The 18,580-nt window shown below is 40.1% G+C and overlaps 1 protein-coding gene across 1 annotated transcript in view; it reads left to right on the top strand.

Moving 5' to 3' along the window:
- ush2a (Usher syndrome 2A (autosomal recessive, mild)) overlaps positions 1-18,580 on the top strand; it is a 207,317-nt gene that overhangs the window by 27,351 nt on the left and 161,386 nt on the right. Inside the window, exons 7-12 of the mRNA XM_074666066.1 lie at positions 1,392-1,455; positions 2,176-2,277; positions 2,402-2,591; positions 4,461-4,675; positions 7,222-7,443; positions 8,593-8,686. Coding sequence (XP_074522167.1) covers positions 1,392-1,455; positions 2,176-2,277; positions 2,402-2,591; positions 4,461-4,675; positions 7,222-7,443; positions 8,593-8,686 — 887 coding nt within the window. The remainder of the gene's footprint in view (positions 1-1,391; positions 1,456-2,175; positions 2,278-2,401; positions 2,592-4,460; positions 4,676-7,221; positions 7,444-8,592; positions 8,687-18,580) is intronic.

Raw genomic sequence — 18,580 nt, forward strand, 5'->3', positions numbered from 1 at the left:
TAACAACACAAAAACACTGAAGAGGAAACTGAGAAGCACAGATGACAGAAGCTGAAACACAGACTGAGAAGACAGAGACCTACCCAGAGAAGAGAGAATTAAGGCTTATACCTTGCATCATCCCAGTAACAATAGAAAGAGTGCTTTTCAGAGGAAGCCATAATCCCATTTCCACACGCTAAAGAAATCCTGAGCCAAAGCCTAAGGCTGCACAACCACACACTGTTCTAACACACTTATATCCCATAACACTCCCTCTCTCACTCTCTGTTTTACACACAGATACACCCCACCACCCCCCAAACCCCAACACACACATGCTCTCATTGTAGTTGAGCCAAACATGGCAAAGCCTCTCTCAAATGCAAACATACACACACACTCAAACACTCTCTTTCTCTAAAGTAAGGATGGATGTTTTTGGAAAGCACACAGTAAAGCCTCTAACACTCACACTCACACACACACTCACACACACATTTTTACAGACAAAGCTCGACAGAACCCCAGGCATGGCAGAGGTTCTGTCGATGCTTAGAGACGTTTGTCTTCTAAGAGTTGTTGTCAAACTAGACAGAAGTTTGTTGGACACTAAGCGACTGTCTCTGTCTTTGGACCTGCATCAACATCTGTTTGAGCTCTTATTTTCTATCCAACATCATCAGTAACTGTGTGAGGAGATGTGTTGGGACCTGAATGTGTTTATGCACTTCAGTGCTTGCTTGATGAAGAAATTTTGGGATCTCTGTTTATTCAGTTTACTGTATGTTTTGTATTATGTAGCAGGTCTCTGCAGATCCTGTCAAACGATTACAAGTGGAACATCTATCTTTATAAAAACCTACAAAAGTGACTAGTTTGTGGCTTTAGCAGCATTGAACACTTATTCAGAGTTTGTTTTTAGAAAAGGTACCATTTTCATTTTTCCTGCATCACAAATATAAAATGTATAAATGTTAGATTGTACAATTCAATTAAAAAAAGGCTAAAAAATAGTCTTAATGATTTCAACACTTAGTAGTTTAAATGAGCAAGCTCTTTCTGAAACAAAAAGCACAGAGAAGGAAACCTCAGTTAGACTGAGAAGGGCTGTAGCGGGTATTACCTGGTTATCCACTACAAACGCGTTTTAACCATCGCCTTTTACCAAGGTAATGAATTTGTCCTTATAAGCCGCGCCGCTCTCTCATGGAAGCTATGGCAGATCCTGTTCAGCTTTGTATCATGAACTTGGCCATTATTAGCGGCTGTGAGCAGCCTCACTTAGCTGGTATTGAGAAACTGATAAGATAATCTACTAAATACTGTGAAATCCTCTCACCCACTGCCTTCAGTACAAACCCATTAACACCTTCTTTATGTTCTTTTCTCCTCTCTTTTCATCTCTCTAGGGTCTAATCAGTTCATTGGGCGGATGCAGGACTTTAGATTTTATCCTGCGACTCTGACCAACAGGTGAGTTCGGTGGAGTGAATGGATAAAGAAAAGAAAGATGAACAGTGATGGTTACAGGATAAAAATGGCAAATTATAGCAATAAATAAATGAGTGATTTGAGGAGGTGGTAGAAATGAGGAGATATCTACAGAGATACTGTATAGATTAAAGTGACAGGGAAGAGGAGCAGTATGGAGCGATAGAGAAAAGAGTTAAGAAGAAAGAAGGGGAAGGCTAATCGTTGCATCTTCAGATCCATACTGCTTCCAGAGGATTTTCCTGAGAATTCAATACAAGGCAATTAGTGTTTTGCTTACAAGTGATGTACTGCTCTCAGCAAGGACTTGGAGCTTCCAAGTTACTCTCATCAAGATTGGGATAGGACAGGAACATAAAAGATTGACTTTTTGAATTATGTCTTTGATTTTACACTTTGCAATCATTTTCCAGTCGAATGCCTCTCAACACGTGCTTTAAGATTTAATCTTAAATAGTTAGTGTACTAAATGTCTCCCTTGATTACTGTCGTTTTGAGTTTTGATGTGTTTCCTGTTGTTAAATTGTAATAATTTACTTTCTTTATTCTATGTTTGTGTAAAGTAAAGTTCATTAAACTCTTTTGAAATGACACAAAACTGAACAGAAGATCATTTGTTTCCAAAGTGGTCTCTTCTCCTTTCATGTTAAGTGTTATGCTTCAGCATTAAATCTGAAAATAATGTGTTTTTTGTCTTTACAGGGAAATTGTGGAGGTGTACTCAGGTGTCCTCCCTGAGCTCCATGCCCAGTCCGAGTGTCGCTGTCCCCCCAGTCACCCCAGAGTGCATCCGTTAGTGGAGCGGTACAGTAAAAGCTCTCTGATCCTCAAGCCTCTAGTGTTACTATTTGAGGAGAAACAGCCCTCTGTTGCATTTCCATTTGGTACAGTTAATTTACTTCAAGTCTTAATCTCTCACTTTACATAGATACTGCATTCCCAGTGGCGTTGAAGACACTACTAATGACAGAGTTTTGAGACTCAACCCTAATGCCCACCCGATCAGTTATATGAATGATCAGGACATGGGCACCACGTGGCTCTCTAAGATCATGACGGCACAGGAACTGGACGAGGGGGTGGCTATAACTGTGGACTTGGCTAAAGGACAATACCAGGTAATAAACAGATGCATTTGCATTGTATTCAACAACAACAACTAAAAACAGATTGTGTTTAAAAAGCTTCAGAAACACTCACAAAACAAAATTTTCATCAACACACCTCAACACAAAATCATGAAGATGATTTCTCAGATTGATTTGCTGGAGTTGAAGGAGACAGAACCTCTAGTCTTCAGTCCTCCTCATAGGTTATCAGCCTCGTCTGTGCTGGTTGTGCATTGCCAAATTCGAGCAGTTTTGTACAAATTTATTAGACGTAATCTACTGACAACTTTATTTGATCTTTTATTTCCAAAGTCTTTTAAAGATGCTGTCAATAACACAGTGCTATGAGATATAGTAGGGCATTAAAGCATGATGGCAGTAGCCATCAAGCTACATCCTATGTTCGCAGTGGCTGGTTGAGTTAAAGCTTAGATGCTCATTTCGCTGGCATTGAAGGCCCACAGAATTAGAACTAGAAAAGCACTCATAGAGCGCAGACCTCCGCCAAGCATATTGTGATTGTCACCAACAGTTGAGTCCTACTTTAATGTTATACTCCCTTTCAGCAGACTGTCTGCTACAATTTGGTGTTAGTTGCAGGTTAGTACGATAATTTGTTACCTGACAGTGTTGAAAACTATGATGACCCAAAACGCGTCACATTCTGGATCTTACTATCCAGAATATTGTCAGGATCTGGATCGTACTTTTACATCTGTCAGAAATGATGGTGACCTTGTCTTGTATTGTTTTGCAAAACAATCTGACCATTTTTGTGGAGTTATATACACATACACATATATACACAACAGCCCTATACCACAATGATAAAGAATCCTTAAAAAAAATCCTGGAACCAGACAGTGATCCAGATCACCTCTAAAATGTAATCAGTTCTTTCTTATCTCATTTTGAGCATTTCCTGAAAATTTCATCAAGATCCCTTTGTTACTTTTTGAGTTATGTTGTTCACAGACAAACAGACAGACAGATCCTCTCAAAGACATAACTTCCTTAGTGGATGTAAAATATATTTTGTTTGTTTCGTCATCTAAACGTGCAGGCCTTTGGTAGTGACCCTGCTGTGTGCAGAACCAGGAGTGTGTTGGACAGTCAAGCATCTTTTGTCCTTTTGGAGTGTGAATTTGAAAAGCCACTGGAAAACCACAGTACAGAGTGTACGAGCTTGCGCCTGTTTGTCCAGTGGACAGTAGTTTTATCCTCTTTCAGAGCAGAGGGAAATACGCAGCTGGGGTGAAGGGAGAGAGATTGCTGGATCTGGGCGTTGTGGACACAGGGGCTGTCAAAAGACTTGTCCCTCTTCTCTCTGAAGTGTGTGTGTGTGAGTGTGGGCAGGATTTTGGAAGCTGTCCTGACGTGGTAGCTCAACTCAAGTCCTCAGATAAAAGACGCTTTCTGAAGTAGAAGGTTTGTGTGTGTGTGTGTGTGTGTGTGTGTGTGTGTGTGTGTGTGTGTGTGTGTGTGTGTGTGTGTGTGTGTGTGTGTGTGTGTGTGTGTGTGTGTGTGTGTGTGTGTGTGTCAGTGCATGTGTGTGTGTGTCAGTGCATGTGTGGGTTTGCAGGGTGGCTTAATGCGCTCCCTGCTGTGTAACCCAGTGTCCCAGCCCACACTGTAGTGGGGCAGATAACACTTAACACACATACCCACACCTACACACAGACATCATGGTTTATGTGTCCTAGAAACTGTGTATTTGTGTGTAATTTTGTGTGGGTAAATAGATGTTTGTGGCGACAACCCTAAATGAACAACGCTAATATAAATGCAAAATGTCGGTTTGTCTCATTTAAAAGCATAAAGCACTAATGTTGTGCTAATCTGTTTGTATTTTCTAATCCGACTCCCCCTTTCCTCCAGGTATTCTATGTTATAGTGCAGTTTGGTGGACTCTTACCTGAGTCTGTACTGATCCAAAGACGGAGGCTTGATCTCACAAAACAGGAGAGTGTGACCACCACTGAACAGCCTTGGTTGGACTGGCAGTATATGGCCAGGAACTGCAGCGTCTTTGAAATGCAGAACAATGGTCGTTTACTGAGACCAGACTCAATCAACTGTCTGCAACTGCCCAGGTAGGTTTAAAGTTGAGGCCCTGAAGAACACTTAGCTAGGCCAGAAGGTTTATATAGGCTAAAACAAGAAACAAGTTAAGTAGTTGAAGGTTAGTGCATGGTTTGGCAGTTTTTACCTGCTTCTGGTTTTTTAAATCCTTTGAACGAGTGAAAAAGTTCATTTTTAGCAGGTTGCAAACTTGACAACAGCGCACATTACTGTCATGCACAGAGTCAATATCACCATCACAATTTCCTGGAATTTTTTGAGGCTGGTTTCCCAAAACCATTCAAGGACTGGAAACATGCAACCTAATCTTGCAACCTAAAACTGCCTTTAAACACCTAAACCCAGAAGAATAGAAATTAAAATCATGGCTTTTTTTTTTTTTTTTTTTTGATGTGGCCTTCTCTCCAGAGTAGTATCACGTTTCAGTCGTCTACCTTTGGGTGGTCACGGCCTCGTGAGGCAGACAAGATCACACAGAAATTACTGGCAAGACTAAACAAAGAAGTATACACAAAAACACACATTTAGTCTTACATGTGTGTGTGTGTGTGTGTGTGTGTGTGTGTGTGTGTGTGTGTGTGTGTGTGTGTGTGTGTGTGTGTGTGTGTGTGTGTGTGTGTGTGTGTATGTGTGTGTGTGTGTGTGTGTGTGTGTGTGTGTGTGTGTGTGTGTGTGTGTGTGTGTGTGTATGTGCGCACTAGCTTGCATGCACTTACATACCAAAAAGAGTCAAAGAAATCAAAGGCAATCACACACACACACACACACACACACACACACACACACATACACACACACAAACACTCTGGCACTCTTTTAGTGACTTGGTTTATGAAGCTACACACCTACAGCGCGGACGCGTCACATGACCGGTAACAGGCTCTGAATTGGCACGACTGAGAACTGGACTTGGAACTTACTCTGAGCATACACACACAATCTCATGCACTAAATCTTGGCATCTTAGCAGCTTGTATCAAAGCCCTGGTTGGCACCAGATAGAACAGGTAGGAATAGATCACAGATGATGAAGTCGTCGCATATTTTTTTACTTGACTGACAAATGATATCACACACAACCTTTCCTGGCACAGTTAGACATGTTAGTCATATTGGCATGAGAGCAATTGAACCTCACACTAACAACATACTGATGCCCTCTGTGATATAAGTGGTTGATAATTATATCAAAAACAAGGCTGCTTTTGATCTTTCAAGATTAATGTGTTTTATCTTTCATGATTTATTTAATCCTGCAAGAGGGACGGCCTCCTTTGTGCCTGCTCAAGTGTCGAGCGAGATAAATTTAAGCTTGCCTCTGTCATTTCAGGTGTTTTTATACCAGTCTGTGATGGTACTGCTCCAGGAAGGCTGTCTATGATTCATTTACATCCTGTTCACAGCTAACAGCATTTTTTGAGACAGGAGCAGAAATACCTACAGGTTTTGAAGTCACTTTATTTTCAACAAAAGGCCGCTGAAGATAAATATGGATTCAAGTTTATCATCACTAACACTAACATTGCTTTTTCTATTTTTCTATTTCTCCTGTTGAATTAAACAACCATACTGTTTTTCAGAAAACAGGCCCACAATCTCCCAGGACGGTAGCCCTCTCCATTCACACATAAGCCCAGTTACACTGGTTTTACACAGAGAGGTTGGGAAGATAGTGCAGGTGTAGTGGTCAGTTTAGGGCTGCAGTTTATGTGGGAAAGATATCTACACACTTCTTTGAAATATCACTAATTTAACCTTTATTTAACCAGGAAAACCTCATTAAGATTAAAAATCTCTTTCACAAGAATGCCCTTGCTAAGACAGCTGCACAATCAACAGTTTTATTCAAACATATTTAGTCATCAAACACATAAAACGAGAATTTCATACATTAAGAAGGAGAATGTGCGATTAGGCAGTATAAGTGACTGGCTGATTTCTGTGAAGGTGCATTTTTGGCCTCTGATTAACCTCTTAACACCAGAGCTTTTGTCTGGTGTGCATTTTTTAATTCATCTTGCTATTTGGGATAAGTAAGACCTACTAAGTATGATAACTAAACTTAGTCTTTGTTCGGAAAGTTTGACTATTTGTGTTATAAGTTCTCTATTAGTTGTTTGTTCGTAGTGATATTGTACTTAGATACAGAGGTTTTCTTTCATTAAAATGGGTGTAATGTTGTGACTTCACCAAAAGAAGAGGTGGGCAGTGTCCCTAAATGTGGCCAATGGGTCAAAGTTTAAAAAAATGAAGTATTATGGATCTGAGAGGCAGAAAAGTAATGTCCACATCTGTAGATGCTGGATCATGAGAGGTTAAAGCTGGAGCTGTTACTGCAGTTTAGCTGGTCTACAAACTGCAATGTGATCAATGTTTCCTCAAAGTTCCCCTTGAGTCTGAAATGTTGTTCATGTTGTTAAAAAAATCCTTATTTTAACTTCTCCAATTTAATATCCATAATCTCCACAAAACTTATATCTAATTGATGACATTAAGCTAATATAACCATGACATGTAGTGTACACTTTGATTCAGTAGTTTTTCCCCTGTGTTTCAGAGACGTCCCTTATTCAGGAGGTAACATCACATTCAGCCTGCTGACTCCAGAGCCGAACCTGAGGCCAGGCTATAATGACTTCTACAAAACACCGGAGCTGCAGAGGATGACACATGCCACTCAGGTCAGGATACACCTGAGAGGACAATACCACACCACAGCATCCAGGGTGAACCAGCGACACAGATACTATGCCATCAATGAGATCACCATCAGTGGCAGGTGAGGAGAAACACAAGATGATGTGTGCGGTATGTTGTGGTATGTTTTCCTATCACAGAGTTGTACGGGTTTGACAAAATAATGAAATGAAATTCAAGCGTTTTTGATCCTCCTAACAAATGTGAGATTTTATCCACATTTCTTTTTGCTCCCAACTTCATTAATCAGTGCTGAGGAACTACAGTGTGTTTCACAAGAATTATACCGTTGTTAAACAGTTACACTTGTAACTTGTCAAATTTCTATTTAAGATGCTATAATTGGTGAAAAGAAACACTTGATCTTTTCAGCGCTGATTTGTTAAACGTGCGAGCACAGTTCAACATCTAGAAAAATATTTTGACACAGACTGTTGAGTTTGAGCTGAGCTTTCTGGGACTAATTGTGAACACGTCTCTTCATTAGACTGACAGAGTGACTGTTTTTTATGACTGTGGTAATTATAGGATTATGCAGGAGGCAATCATCTCTAACTCTTTCTCTCCCTCCCTCTCCCTCTAAGCTGTTTTAATTAGTAGCTTGTTACAGTGAAGTAGGAGAAACAGAGATTTAGAGCTGCTGAAATCTCATCTGTGCATTCCTCATCCCTCCCCAACTCCCTGCTCTCTTTCATACTTCCTCCATCTCTCTATCACTTCTCGACATCCTTTATAAGACATGTAAATAGGCCTGTTGGCAAGAGAGAGTAGACTCATAACTTGGGTATGTGTTTCTTAGTGTGTGTCATCTCTTAGAAGTGTTGTTTGTCCTGTCTGTTGGAACATACAGGACAAACAACACCTGGGCCGAGTAACACCAGACACTGCCTGATCATTGTTTGATTATTACAGCACAAAAATGAACATTTTACACAGAAATATGTGGTGTGTGGTGGCTGCATTATCACAACAACAACAAAATAAACTAATAAATAAATAGTATATTTGTGGTAACTTTGTCAATTAACATGCTCATGGCTTTACATTAATTCGATGGATTGGGGAGAAGGTGGGGAGGAAGGAGTGAAATCTTTTGTCAAGTTGTTTTCTCCTCTTTTTGTTCATTTATGCTTTATTTTTTTAACGATTATGTTTTTTTTTTCGAATGTGTACAATGTTTTTTTATGGTTCCCCCAACAAGTTTATTCCCTCCTTTTCTCTGTCTGGCCAGGTGTGAGTGTCACGGCCATGCAGACCGCTGTGATACCAGTGTGACGCCTTATCGCTGTTTGTGTTTGCCTGAGAGCCACACAGAGGGAAACAATGTGAGTACCAAACATCTCATCACTTTTGTGAACATTCAGAAGGTGGTGAACTCTGTACACCTTGTGTGATATTTGACAAAGTGCGATTTAATTCATTATTGAAGTTATTAGAGAGTCGAGTTGCAACACAAAATTCCTATCTCTTCGGACCAAGCTGCGACTCTCGTGTTGAAAAAAGAAGCTAAAGTGGATGGGAAAAAAAAGCTGTTCATAGAGTGTCCACTTGGGGCTTTTACAAAAACGTGTGATAGTTATCTTAAACTTGTAAATTTTTTAAGTTAGATTTTTGTATAACTCATGCCGATTTGACAGGCAGGTGGGTGCGCTGTTGTCCAGGCGGCTAGGACGTGGACACCATTCAACTCTTAGAGTAGAAGTCAGCGTAGACAGCGTTGCATTTCATCACTGTCCGTAAAATAACTAATCCCCAGAATTCTTTTTTTTTCTAGGAGCATAAAAAACTGCTTTGTTAATACACTTACTTTCAAAATAAACATGAAATACTGTGACTTGACACGTAGGGGATCTAAAATGAACCCTTATTGAGGCACATCAAAGCAGTGATGGACATACATGCTTTAATACTGTTCTGGAGTCAAGAGTTATTTTGAACCTTGAGTGTTCTGGTTTTGATGTCCCATTACGTTAGTAAAGGGCTGATTGCAGCCCGCTCTACGATTGCAAACACCACATAACCCTAATCATTGCTTGTACTTGGGATTTTATTGTTTATTGTTTATTTGGATCCCCATTAGTCAAGACTTGAGTAGCTACTACTTTTTCTGGGGTTCACTCATCCAAACGTAAATTTTTAAAAAAGAACAGTCCAAAACGAGTGAAAACAAGTGGCAGCTCAGTATCAATCAATTACAAATTCAAGACTGCCAATATAAAACACATTACATAAACATCAGTCACAAACTTATATTGACTTTTACTTGTTACCACTTAGTGAAAAGTTCATGAAAGTATGGATATTTCTTTAATTTTGCTTTAAAAAGAAAGTCATTGTAAGACTGTTAATGCCTGATGGGAGATCATTCCACATCCTCACTCCTCGATACAAAACAGTACGTTGTCTTGAGTTAGTATTAGAGGGTGGAAGAGCAAAACAACTTGTGGAGCATACCTGGCATTAAAAACATAAACACTACCTCTAAAAACTGCCTTTACCAATGGCCAACCTAAAGTAAAGTGCATTTTTGACATATTGGCTCTTCTGTCACAGTGCACTGCCAATCTATCAGCTCTGTTTTAGACTATTTCAGGATTTTACCCGAAAATGATTATCTAAAGGCTAGTAGTCAGGTACTGACTAAGTAAGGCCTAAGCCTGTCTGCCTCGGATCAAAGAAATTGCAGTGCTTCAGTACAATAATGGAGGAATGAATACTTTGTTGCAAGCTACAATTCAGTGTTTTCCTCAAACACGGATGCATTACAGAGCATGCTTGATGTAAAATACCCCTCCCGTTAGGGAGAGGCAGCAGGATGCCATGTTTTGGAATAAAATTTATTTCAGTGGTCGTTTAGGTCCTAACACTGACAGTGTCTGGGGGAGACTGTGGTCACTCTATATACAGTAGAAGTCAAAGTTGTCAAAGTGAAGATTTTTGTTTCTTAATTAGACGGCCACGATATGCATAACCTCTTTCACTGAAGCTTTGTCCACTTTTTTTTACAGACTTTGATTTAAACAGAGAAATAAAAACCCTGAAATGCCTTCTCTTACACTATTTTTTCCTTTCCAGTAATCAATATCATTATTATCTCCAGATATTTAGTATAACACACACACACACACACACACACTCACACACGAGCACACGCTGAGCAGAGAAGAGTCCCTGGAGAGAATCTCCTCATGGTCTTAATTAAGCAGTTTCCCTCTTAATGACACAGAGAGGACTTCTCTGAAATATTACACACACACACACACACACACACACAAACACACACATTTTTAGATCACAAACCTTGTCAAATATCCCTGTTTTATTTACTTCTTTCTTTTGTCCGTTGTTTTGTGCCACATATTTGGGAAAATGCACAAAGTGCCAGTGGACATTTTGGTTAATGGAGAGGCATCAGTGCAGCTAGACTGCTAAATATAGCAGTGAATTATTTCCTGTTTAAGCAGCAAATAAGTGACAGCTGACATCAGTCCTGTTGTCATGAGACCCCTGTAAGGATTGTTTGATTTATGACGACTGAATGTGATAATGTCTGCCACAGAATGATCCATGACTCAAACACTTTACATTGAATTTAAACAGGTTTAAACAGGTCACTTGTAGATTTATGTGTCTACATTTCTTATTACTTTCTCCGATGTTTGTTGGAGGGTGGATTTGGTTTGTTTCTCATCACATTTAATGCTTGAATCTCTTACATCAGTGGCAGCCCCAGATAAACCAAAAGCATCATATCACAGCCAGTATTCAGCCACTGGTGTGCTGCAGAGCGCTGGCTTAGGATTTGACTTCATTGTAGTTTGATGTTAACCACTGCCTCAGGACCAGACCTTTGCTTGCAACAAAGCTAATACAACTTGCCAGGTAATAGTGGGCATCACCCCAACAAAGCCTCCAGTCGTTGAGCAGTGAAAAGTTCAGTGTGACTGCTCCACCTCGCTGAAGCACAGAACAGCCTGCATTATTCACCACTTATGTATCATTCATACACCCGCATCTTCGTATTAGTGTCTGTCTGTGCGTGTGTGTGTACCTGTGTGTGTGTGTGTGTGTGCCTCTGTTTCAGACAGAGGCGACAGAGGGCATCAGTGGAGAAGTACAGCTGTCAACAAGCAGCTGTTCAATCAGTTGTCTTGCTTTCTCCCACACTGAAATAACAAACAACCTCCTACACACACACACACACACACACACACACACACACACACACACACACACACACACACACACACACACATCACTTGCATTTATTAGTTTGTGTCTCACATGAACTCCAGGCGATAATAAAGTCGTCACAGAAAGTACACACACTAACACACATATTCTCAAAAATGATAACACATTGTCAAATTTTGGATATCTTTAATTTTAATGCTGAAAAATAATTTCACCCCCTCTCTTTTCTTTGATTCTCTCTGTTTCTTCTTTTACACACTCTTCCTCTCTCCAGGTCCCTATCCCACCTCGATCCACTTCTCTTTGTCGATCACTCTCAAACATACACACACACTCTGCCTTCCTCTCCCGGGTCTCCGTTTAAATAATGTCTCAAATCGACTAGAACAATGACATTCCCTCAGCATGCATCTCTAATCAGCTCTCTTTCTCTTTCTGTTTGTCTTTGGCTTCTTTCCCTCCTCTCCCTCTCCTCTCTGTATCCCCTCGTTTTCTGAGTATTTAATTTGTCTCAGTTTCCTTCTGTTTGTCATGTTTCCTATATTTTTAACATCTTGTCTTTCTGTCTTTTGATCAGTTTTCCTCCTTATAGTCACACATATGCTTGTACCATTGTTTAATGGCATGCAAATCAATCTCTACAAGAGGTTTACATTACACTAAAGAAATAAGTGATTGAAGGAATGTGTGAAACACCTTAACGTGTCTATAGAGTCCACTTTGTGTGATCATCCATGCGTGTGTATGTGTGTGTGTGTGATGTGCCTTCGTGCACTTTTCTCTTGAACCTGTCCATGTCATCCCTCTGAGTGAATATTCAGGACCTTTCTTCTGTCTCTGTAATATTGGAGCATAAAAGGCTGTGGGGAATATTAGCGTTTAATATTGCATGCGTTCTGTTGACTCGGATCGGCCTAGCGCCATGACGGATGTTGTACTAATCTGCAGAATTTCCACAGTGACATTAAAGTGACAGAAATGCTCAGACATGTGTCAAGATGATCAACGGGGGCCTCAGAAGACACACGTTTTAACTCTCACACATATACACTTTAACACACATTCACACAGCTGCGCACACACTTTTTCACTCTGTCTTTTGATTCTTTCTTGTGTGCACTCTGTGTCAGACCTGATCTTTTTTTCTGTCACTCTATCTGCCTACATCTTTCCACAGCTGATGGACTCAGTCACGTCTGAAAGCTATATCATGCATTGCATTGTACATCATGTAACATGCTTTTATTTTCTCTTGTACAATGTCTGAAATGTATAGACGTGCATTTTCAGGGAGAAAACATTGTCTAACATCAGGCTCCAGGAAGTATCTCTGAGAGCAGCTAAACAGTTGATGCCAGCATGTGTGTTTTTTTTCTACTCACTCAAAGGCTTGTGAGATAGTTTCATCAGACTAAAGGCTCATTTCACTCAAACTTGACACCACTGGAAAAGTGAATGTGTGCAACATTTTTATAGGAACTGTTCCAAGAGTTCAAAGTCAAGCACCTGGAATTTTTATCCATCTTAAATTGAGGTCCAGTGTAAGATTGAATCAGCAGAAGGGATTGTATTACACGGAGGAACTTGATTTGTTTAGCGTGTGTTTATATTGTCAATTTATTTGTGAGTTTTTGTGTTTACATTTTGTTTGTGTGATAGATATTGATGGCTTGTGACATTAAGTAGTGTTGTCCAGGATCTGTGCAGCTAAAGTTTGCCTCAACAGCAGATTTTCCTCCACACAGGGGTTAACTGGGTTAACTCCAGATACACACAACACAAGCGTGTGCGCACGTACACACACACACACCGGTGGCACGACCTTTCCAGTGAGAGCGTGAAATTGGTCATGGCATTTAGGATAAGATGAGTTTCCCCAGCAGATTAGAACACACACACTCACACACACACACACATGCACGCACACACACAGATGCTTGTGACAGGCCATCTGAATGTCCACATATCCATTAGTGTAGCTTCCGCACTCAGCAGATTTGGTGGAAACATTCAGAGTGAAAATAAGATGTAATCCTTTTCTCTGCAGAACAGCTCTCACACACTAACACACACAGTTTTGTATGCATTGAAACAAACTCGCAAAGTAACATTTGTGTGGGAAAAGTATAACAACAAAAACAAAAGTGGAAACATTTTCCCTGTTGTGACTGCATCCTCTAAAAATGTATCAATGACTTCTTGTCCAGTTGTTCAAAAAGTCAAACTTAGGACTCTGTACTTGTTCTTCTTCAGGGGATTGAACTTCTTTTCCAAATGTTTTCTCAGCATCATTTTATTATTACCAGCGACTGGACATTTGCAGAGAGATAAAAGCGACAGAATTAAAATGATGTACACACAATCTATAGTATGTGCTGTCCTCTTTTGCTGCTGGAACTGTGTGCAGACGATGGAGCGCCATCAAAACCTTTTGTATGAAGAGGAGAATGAACGTGTGCCGTTTCCTTTTAACTCCCAAACACCGGTCCCTCGACTAATTAGCAGGCTGGGAGAGAGGGAAGGTAACGCAATGTTGAATGAAAAGAAAAGAGATGGAAGAAAAAATCCTCTCCCTTTCATTTGGTATGGTAATATTTCCCGCTCACATACTCGCTGTGGCTATGAGAACAAGCAGTTGGGGGACGGCAGAGACAGGGGAAGCGAGTGAGGAAGGGGAGAGGTAGGAAGCCCACAGAGATGTACAGAGTGATTTGTTTTTCAGAGAGGGGAAAAAGGAATGAAGGGTGGGAAGATGGAGGAGGCACAGATGCAGGGTAGAGAGATGGGAGAGGAGAACTTACCACATCTCACTTTTAAACTCCTCCCCAGTGGACGAGTTGAAGAGTGAGATGTGGTGAGGGCTGTTTCAAAGTGCAGAAAGAGAAGAACCTTTGATATGTGAAACGTTTCGGGGCGCAGAGCTGCAGACAGATAGGCAGGCAACCAGAAAGACAAGATGGCAGAGGCAGAAGTACGGACATACAGAGAGGCAGACGGCAGGTCAGACATCAGATAGAGTTGCAGAGAGATGGCACGACTGACAGACAAACAGGAGACTCTCCGAACAAACAGGAACACGCAAACATGCTGCAATCCTGTGGAATTACACGTCCCAAGACACCGCCTGTGAATGTGTGTGTGTTTATCAGTCCTTTGGACTTTTTTCTCATTTTTGTGTGTGTGTGTTTGTGTGTGCGTCTTCAGAGGATCTCCTGCTGCTTCATTAGATCCTGTTAATGATCACCCAACAGGGACCAGCGCCCTAGACGCATTTCACAATCCTCCCACCCCCACCCACCCACCCACACACACACACACACACACACACACACACACACACACACACACACACACACACACACACACACACACACACACACACAAACACACACACATGCAAATGCACAAACATACAAATCCTTTAAATATTGATTGCTGTTTGGAGAGCAGGTGTATTTGCCTTTTGAATCATTCTTTTCAACAAGCAGACAGTCCAGTCTCCCAAACTGTTTGCAACATTTCTTTTATTAATCATCATCCAGACAGAAAAACAGGAAAACTGTCTCAATTATTTCAAATTATTTCAAATTTAGGACTAAAACATGCAAATTCCTGAAATCCTATCATAAGTAACGTCTCTTTTATTAAGGGAATTCAAATGTTTTCATTTGGGCCTGCAAAGACTCCATGTGGAGGTTTTCACTCTTAGGAAGAACTATTGAGCAACATCTTTATAAGTGGCTTTTCTTTATTTGCAGACAATAAAGATGCACATAAACCAAAAAAAATCAGAAATGTTACCTTCCTAACTGGTCTAATACATACAGGAAACTATAGTGATGTGAAAACACAGTTTGAGACTGACGACTCCACAGGAATCCTCTGACTCCAACAAAGTTGAACTGTGACATTTAATGGTACTAATATGTGTTTGTACAGAGTCTTGGTTGTGTTTTTATATACAAAAAATCTTAGTCTCACACACACTAATGTTATTTTTTAGCTGTGAGTTATTTTCCTCACTCTTGCTGCACATATTTTACCCATTAGTTCATGGATTGTTTTGTCTGTTATTCGCGTTTCTGTGTCTCCAGTTTTAATCTTTGAAACACAGAGATTTTTTTTCCTGCATGTTTTACCAACAGCCTCCTCCTCCTCCTCCCAAAATAGGAGCCTTTCCCCACCAGCCATCCCCCTCTCTTCCCCTCCCTCCCCCTCCTCTGTGTGTCATACATAATGGGCCCAGCGCAGGTCTGCATGTGTCACACATGGGAGGAACTCCTGTGTTTTTTAATACATTTTTAATCCCGCCATTTGATGCCCCCCTTGTCCACCATAATTTGTACTGACTGCTGAACAAAATCAAAGGGCTTGTACTTGCTGCTTCTCGCCTCTGCTGCTCTCCGCTACAGAAAAATGCATTTTTTATATCACTTTTTTCCCTTCCTCCCCCCGACACACACCTTGCTATGTTTATTTTGACATGAAAGTGGGCCTGTGTGAGAGTCCAGGCTATTTCAAGTCACTCCTCATTAGCAGTCTGATTTTCCTGTGTGTGTGTGTGTGTGTGTGTGTGTGTGTGTGTGTGTGTGTGTGTGTGTGTGTGTGTGTGTGTGTGTGTGTGTGTGTGTGTGTGTGTGTGTGTGTGTGTGTGTGTGTGTGTGTGTGTGTGTGTGTGTGTGTGTGTAAATGTAGCAGCTCTTTATTATATAGGAGATAATACCTCTGTGTTTTCTATTCAGCAATCCGTCTCATTCTTCTCTCTTTAGATTAAGACTTACACGGGCCACTGATTTTGGTCTGGTTATATTTCCTTCTCTCTTTTATTCTCTTTTTTCTGTTTCACTCTTTGTCTTTGTTCTATAAAAGCAAGTGTTTCACTGTCATGGGACAGGTTTTCCATACATGCATGTGAAATTGTTCTCAATAAACGGGCGCTTTCTGACATATTTTATCAGACATGTCTCAGCGTGTAGTACAGGGTACATATCAAATCACCACCTAAACAATGCTTTTGTTTCTTCACCAGTGCTGTCGTTTGATGTGCATTTTGAATTATAAGTAATATGCCTTTTATTACGACAGGAGCTTAGTTTGTGTGTAGGCTCTTTATGTGCGCATCTTGAATAACTGTATGGTACATTGTAACTAAATACTTACATGTCAGAAGCTGTGAAGTCACTTCATCAAGTCTAAAAGTAAGTTTAAATGTGCATGCTATGCTTTTACTCACATGTTGATTTACAATACAGGGAAATACCTGCTGTTTTTTTTTTGTTTAATATGAAAGTCCAGGGTTCCCACTGCATGTAAATGACCGTGTCGCACCGCAACGCCAAATTAAAAGCCGCCATGCCTTCAGAACTATGTTTATTTTTTTACTTACTTTGATCATTAATCAATGTTTACAGATACTTGTTCTCATCTAGCGCTGTGCTTAATATGCTGCAATGATTAGGGGTGGGTAAAAATATAGATGAATCGATGCATCAAAATACTGCCTCACCCAATTCAATAACAATTCAGCAAATCCTCTGAATCGATTCATCCCCTGGCAAACGAGGGGAGTGTGCGTGTTATTCCTGTTGTGTGGACGAGAGCCACGAGAGACCAAACAACAAAAAAATGTCAGCAGAAGCATAAAGCCAAATCCTTCAGCTTTAAAGTCTGACGTTTTTTTTTTTATTACTGCTCCAAAAGGTGAGGTGACGTACCACATATGTTCACATGGGGCATGAAAATTGATAATCGAAGCATTTAAATCAATATCGAATCGAATCGATATTGAATCAATATAGAATCAATATAGAATCAAATCGATATAGTATCAAATCAATATCGAATCGAATCGCAAGCATAGAATTGAAATTGAATCAAATCGTGAGTTTCTTAGCAATACCCAGCCCTAGTAATGATGCAAGTCACATCATAAAAACTTTAGTTTTCTGCACTGCATTGCAGTGTTAATATCCGTATATAAAGTCAGCAGAAGTGTCTTGTGTCACTCTGTGTTTTTTATATTTACTTTAAACTACATCCTGATCAGTTTGTGGAAACAGTTTTAAAAAATCCTGGAGGAAACGCTCAAATTTTTTTCATTTGTTTGTTCAATATGATCATATAAAGAACAGTAGTAAACAACAACAAAAACCAAGAACAGTCAAGGAAATACACATTATATACACGTATCGCAATACAGTGATGGGAGTGTTTGGAGCTGATACTATATATGTTTCAAAGTTTATACAGTACTTTATATACATTCATAATGGCTGAGACTTAGTTTTAAAAGTACATGCACATTAATCTTTGGCGTGGTAAAGTGGTTGCCTCTCAGTCAGAGGGTTGAGGGTTTTATCCCAGTCACATGCTGAAGTTTCCTTGAGCAAGACACTGAACCCCAAATTGCACCTACTGTTGCTCAGTGGTATGTGGATGGGTGTAAATGTGTTAGTTAAACTGATGTGATGGGTACTAAACATAGAACCTTCCATCATCCTGAATGTGATGTGGATGGGTGAATGAGACCAGCAGTGTAAAGCTCTTTGAGTGGTCAGAGACTAGAGAAGTGCTTTGAAAGTGCTGACCCATTAATCTTCTACCTATCAGTTCAAACCCAAATCACTATTTTTAACACGCACACACATTTCTGACTCCTCGATTACTGCAAAAAGTGGTCAATCAAAGGTCCGTTGAATCGATACTCCAGAGCTCACCATTTTTTGGTGTTTATGTTAGTGACTGCTTCTTCTGATTTAATTCCTTTAACATATTGTCATTGCAGTTAAAACCTCAAGGAGGCTTTAAAACGCAGCATATTTTACCAGACATATTCATGTTATTCTTTTCTAAATCTGAAAAACATACAGTACACATTCGTCAGTACATACTGTTTTTCAGTGTGAAGATCTTTTAATAAAAACATGAAAGCAACTTTTATTGGCTGCTTCTATCAGATGAAGTTGTATCTTTAGAATAGTAAAGTATAATAAAATACCTGATCAATCGATCATGCATCAGTGTTT

The sequence above is a fragment of the Halichoeres trimaculatus genome, unplaced genomic scaffold, assembly GCF_033239565.1.
Source record: "Halichoeres trimaculatus isolate MK-OKI-2021-1 unplaced genomic scaffold, fHalTri1.1 fHalTri1_scaffold_3, whole genome shotgun sequence".
Lineage (NCBI taxonomy): Eukaryota > Metazoa > Chordata > Actinopteri > Labriformes > Labridae > Halichoeres > Halichoeres trimaculatus.